At 49.5% G+C, this 4734-nt stretch overlaps 1 protein-coding gene across 1 annotated transcript in view; it reads right to left on the bottom strand.

Annotated features, from left to right (window-relative positions):
- TCHH (trichohyalin) overlaps positions 1–4734 on the bottom strand; it is a 7973-nt gene extending 3239 nt beyond the window's left edge. The window contains exons 1-3 of the mRNA XM_017877861.1: positions 4689–4734; positions 3246–3413; positions 3–2381 (exon numbers count right to left, since the gene is read on the bottom strand). Of these exons, the coding sequence (XP_017733350.1) occupies positions 3–2381; positions 3246–3383 (2517 nt within the window). The 5' untranslated portion in view covers positions 3384–3413; positions 4689–4734. The remainder of the gene's footprint in view (positions 1–2; positions 2382–3245; positions 3414–4688) is intronic.

Genomic DNA, 4734 nt, shown 5'->3' with positions numbered 1-4734 from the left:
TTTCTCTTCTCCCGTTCCTCTCTCAGCAGCTGCTCTTCCTCCTGCTGCAGCTCCTCCTCCTCGCGGTATTGCCTCTCCAGCTCCTGGCGCCTTCTCTTCTCCCTTTCCTCTCTCAGCAGCTGCTCTTCCTCCTGCTGCAGCTCCTCTTCCTCGCGGTATTCTCTCTCCCGCTCCTGGCGTCTTCTTTTCTCCCGTTCCTCTCTCAGCAGCTGCTCTTCTTCCTGCTGCAGCTCGTCTTCTTTGCGGTATTGTCTCTCCCGCTCCTGGCGCCTTTTCTTCTCCCGTTCCTCTCCCAGCAGCTGCTCTTCCTCCTGCTGCAGCTCCTCATCCTCCCGGTATTGCCTTTCCCGCTCTTGGCGTCTTCTTTTCTCCCGTTCCTCTCTCAGCAGCTGCTCTTCCTCCTGCTGTAGCTGCTCTTCCTCCTGCTGTAGCTGCTCTTCCTCGCGGTATTGTCTCTCCTGCTCCTGGCGCCTTCTCTTCTCGCGCTCCTCTCTCTGCAGCTGCTCCTCCTCCTGCTGCAGCAGCTGCTGTTCCTTTCTCAGCTGGCCTCGTAGGGCTGGCTTGGCGTACAGCGTGTGGTGGCGTCTCTTCCTTTCTTCTTCTAGTTGCCACCTCCATTTTTGGTCGCGGCGCTGCTCCGGGCTTCGCCTCCTCTCCTGATCCTCCTGGGAGCCGTACCCCTCTTCCTGGAGCTGCTGGGCACGCTCCCGCCGCTGGAGCTGCTCCTTTTCCTCCAGGAACTGCAGCTCTTTCTCCCTCTCGCTACGCTGACGGCGCCGCTGCTCCTTCTCCTCCTCCTGGAGAAACCGTTGTTCCGGCTGCTGGCGCTCCTCGGCTCTCAGCTGCCTCTCCCGCTGCTCCCGCAATGAGGGCCTGGCCGACAGCCTCTGACGGCCCCTCTGGCGCTCTTCCTCCGCCTGCCACTGCCAAGTGAAGTCCCCGCGCTGCTCCTCTTCCTGCTGCTGCCGGCGAGCCGGTTCCTCCTCCTGCCATTGCAGCTCACGCTCCCGGCGCCGCCTCTTTTCCTCCTGCTCTTGACGGCGCCTCTGTCCTTCCTGCTTGCGGGGCCTCGAGTAGACTTTGCTTTGCCGTGCGTCGGCCTCGCTTTCTAGCTGCCACTGCCACTTCGGGGTCTGGCTCTTAATCCGCTCCCGGGCCTGTTCCTGCTTCTCCTCAGCCAGCTCCTGCTCGCGCGTCAGCCACTGCTGGCGCCTCTCTTCCAGCTGCTCGCGCCTCTCCTCCTGCTCGAGTCTCTCCTCCTCCTCTCGCTTCAGCCGCTGCTCGCGCCTCTCTTCCTGCTCGCGCTTCAGCCGCTGCTCGCGCCTCTCCTCCTGCTCAAGCCTCTCCTCCTCCTCCTCGCGCTTCAGCAGCTGATCGCGCCTCTCCTCCTCCTGCCCGCGCTTCAGCCGCTGCTCGCGCCTATCCTGCTGGAGCCTCTCCTTCTCCTCGCGCTTCAGCAGCTGCTCGCGCCTCTCCTCCTCCTCCTCGCGCTTCAGCCAATCGCGCCTCTCCTCCTGCTCGCGCTTCAGCCGCTGCTCGCGCCTCTCCTCCTGCTCGCGCCTCTCCTCCTCCTGCTCGCGCCTTAGTTGCTGCTCGCGCCTCTCCTCCTCCCTCTCGCGCCTCAGCCTTTGCTGCTGCTGCTCTTCTGCCTGGCGCTCCCTCTTCAGCTCTTGCCGCTCCAGCTTCTGTAGCTGCTCTTCTTCCTCCTGGAGCTCTCTTTGCAGCTGCGGCTCTTCTTCCTGCAGCTTCTCTTCCTGCCGGAGCACTCTCTCGCGCTTCCTCCACTCTTTCTCTTCTTCCTCCTGGAGCACTCTTTCTTGCCGCTCTCGCCTTTGCTGCTGCTTCTCCTCGCGGCGCTCCCTCCTCAGCTCCTGCAGCTCCCGCCTTCGTTGTTGCTCTTCATCTGGAAACGCCTCAGTTTCGTGACCCTTGCACCTCTGCAGCTGTTCTTCCTCTGCACGGCGCTCTTCCTGTTCTTTCCATTCTCGCCTTTGCCGCCATAGCTCCTCGTCGCGGCGCTGCCTGTCGCGCTGCTCAAGTCGCTCTTGTTTCTCACTTTGCTCCTCTCCCTCAGCGAGCTCCCTCTCCTGTTCCTGCCTTTTCTGCCTGCGTCGTTGCCCAGGTTCTTCTTCCAGTTGTCTGTCCCGGGACTCGAATCTCCTTTGGTCTTCTTCTTGCCTGCGATCTTGTAACAGGCTCACCTTTCCGTCACACCGGGCTCGCTTCTCCTCATCCAGTCCCGTAGCCTGGCCGAGAGCATAGTAACAAGCTTGAGCCACTTTGAAAATAAATAGGAGGAATTCGTTGAAATCGACACGCCCATTACGGTCACGATCCAGAAGTTCCAGGATCAGATCTACCGTCTTGGGGTCATGTGGTCTCTGAAAAGACGAAAAAAAAAAAATTTACAATGTACTATCTACAGGTGATAAAATTGTTTTCACACATGATATATTTTATGCTATGCTGACATTCAAGAGACATTCAGAGCAATTAGAAAAATGTCCAGTGTGTATCATCGTCTTGTCCCCATGTAAAATGTGAACCCTCATTTTAAAGCATATATTCGTTTGAAATTTTTCCAGCTCGTAATTTAGTGCTGACCAAACTGGAGGATGCAGGAAGAGAGACACAAAGTAGAATAACGGTAAGCCTACGGCACCTTAGAGGCAGAGCTTGAGGTGAAGATTCAAAACAGCCTCGTGAACTTGTGTGTAAAATTAACAAAGCTACTCAACCTCAAGAAAGAATAACACAAGTTCGCTTTAATTGAGTAAGAATGAACTCACCCTTGAGAGAGATACAATGGAAATTTATGAAGATTTGCAGTAGCCATTTCTGTCTGAAGCAGCTAGTACTCTTGATTTTGGTTTCTATTCCATATTAGAAAACAGAACAAAACATTTACGGGTAGCACCATTTTAGTAGAGATCAGGCTGATCTCAGTTTTGAAATTTGGAAACAAATTTAAGTTCCTCAAAGTCTAATTTGATTTGACATCTTTTGTGGTAATGTCCCATGAAGAGCTCATTCACGTGGCCATGCGGTCAAGTACATGAAATACTTTATTATTCAGACTGCAATGCCAAGTTAGTACCTTCTGACTCAGAAATGAATGGGGGATGTAGTGTAGATCTGTCGTGGTGTAAAATGAATATAAAGCCACCATTCCTTGCTCTGGTCTCCTCTGAGAATAAATCTCATAGCCTCAAGTCAGTAGATCTCATTTTCTTGTTAGTTCTTACCCGAAGGACAGCTCCAAATTCCCTTTCGAGGAGGTTCTTCAGGTCTTTCTTAGTTAATGCTGCTCCATCACAATCATGTGAGACATATTGATTGAAAATTTCAGTGATGTCACAGATGCTTCTCAGAAGTGGTGACATTTTTTTTCTTTCCTTCAAGTTCAAGTAAACCTAGAACAATAAAACAAGATCCAAAATCAAAATCCCGTTTCTGCTCTTGGGAAAGTTTCATTCACACTATTTCAGGCAGATACCTAAATAATTTGAATTTACAGCAGTATTTTCCACCTGGACTTTCAGAGCATTTTAATCTTTGAATATTGTATCAGAAAGAGAAAGAGTGATCCTGAGAAATTCCAAGCCAGGGAATCATCTTCAGACTGTCCTGTTGTCAGTTTTTGATTGTCCACCCAATGTGGATTATCTGTCCTTTTCTTCTCTCTTTCTTCCAGCTCTCCACCATATTTCAGAGTAGAAAATAAAGAGAGGAGTGCAGAAATTAAAATTTTATATATTTCTACACACCTTCCTTTAAAGTTGAGCAAAGAGGACAGGTAAAACCCAAAAGGTGAAGGAAGACTTGAGAATATCTTAAAGTGGTTAGAGGCCATGTCAGCAAAACATTTAGAAGAAGATAGAACAATGAAAAGAGAGTATGAATGATTCCCCAACATTATAGTCCATAAAGGATTTAGGAACTCTTATAGAATATAATTCATAAGTCAACAATTCAAAGATTAAATAGTACTTCTTCCTAATCAAAAGATGACATTGTAACATTCAGATACACACGTGCAGAAAACAGAGAGTGTATGTTACCCGCCTCAACTCAGATTTAGTACAGATATTCGGATACTGAAGTATTGAAAGCTTCTGAGAGGTCCTTTCTAAACCAAACTGAATCCAGAAAACTGAATGATATTGGTTTTGTTAAACCCAAATGCATCATTGGAATCTTGGCTTTTTATAAAACATTAGCCAGCAGTAGATCGATGTTATAAGAATACATAGAATGACTTTGCTGGCGGAATATGTCTAGTGGATCATCTAGCTAACTTCTTTATGTACTTTTCAACTCCAATACCTTAAATGCTGTGACTGTATGAAGATGGCCCATATTAGGTAGAACCAATGTAAAAGAGAACAGAAGGGTAACAAACTTTTGAGATAGCAGTTTTTAGGAAGATGAACCCTATCAGAGCCCACATGATCATCCTTGATGTGCAAAAGTATAGAGTTCAGAGCCCAGGGAGAAGGGCCATGCTTCAGTTCAAGTGATGGCTCCAACCATAAGAAGATGAGCTAGAGTTAGTGAAAGTTTATTTATCCCTGCAAAATACTGATACCTTCTGGTACATAGAACCTCCCCCAATATCCCAACATCTGAAGTAGCTATAAAAATGGAGAATCATAAAGAAGACCACGATCCCACAGAATGGGACTTACCCACTTCACCAGAGGAAGAAGTTGAGTGCTCGCTGACACCACGGGC

Source organism: Rhinopithecus bieti, unplaced genomic scaffold, assembly GCF_001698545.2.
Source record: "Rhinopithecus bieti isolate Rb0 unplaced genomic scaffold, ASM169854v2 scaffold_10548, whole genome shotgun sequence".
Classification (NCBI taxonomy): domain Eukaryota; kingdom Metazoa; phylum Chordata; class Mammalia; order Primates; family Cercopithecidae; genus Rhinopithecus; species Rhinopithecus bieti.
This window is presented reverse-complemented; position numbering and strand designations above follow the sequence as displayed.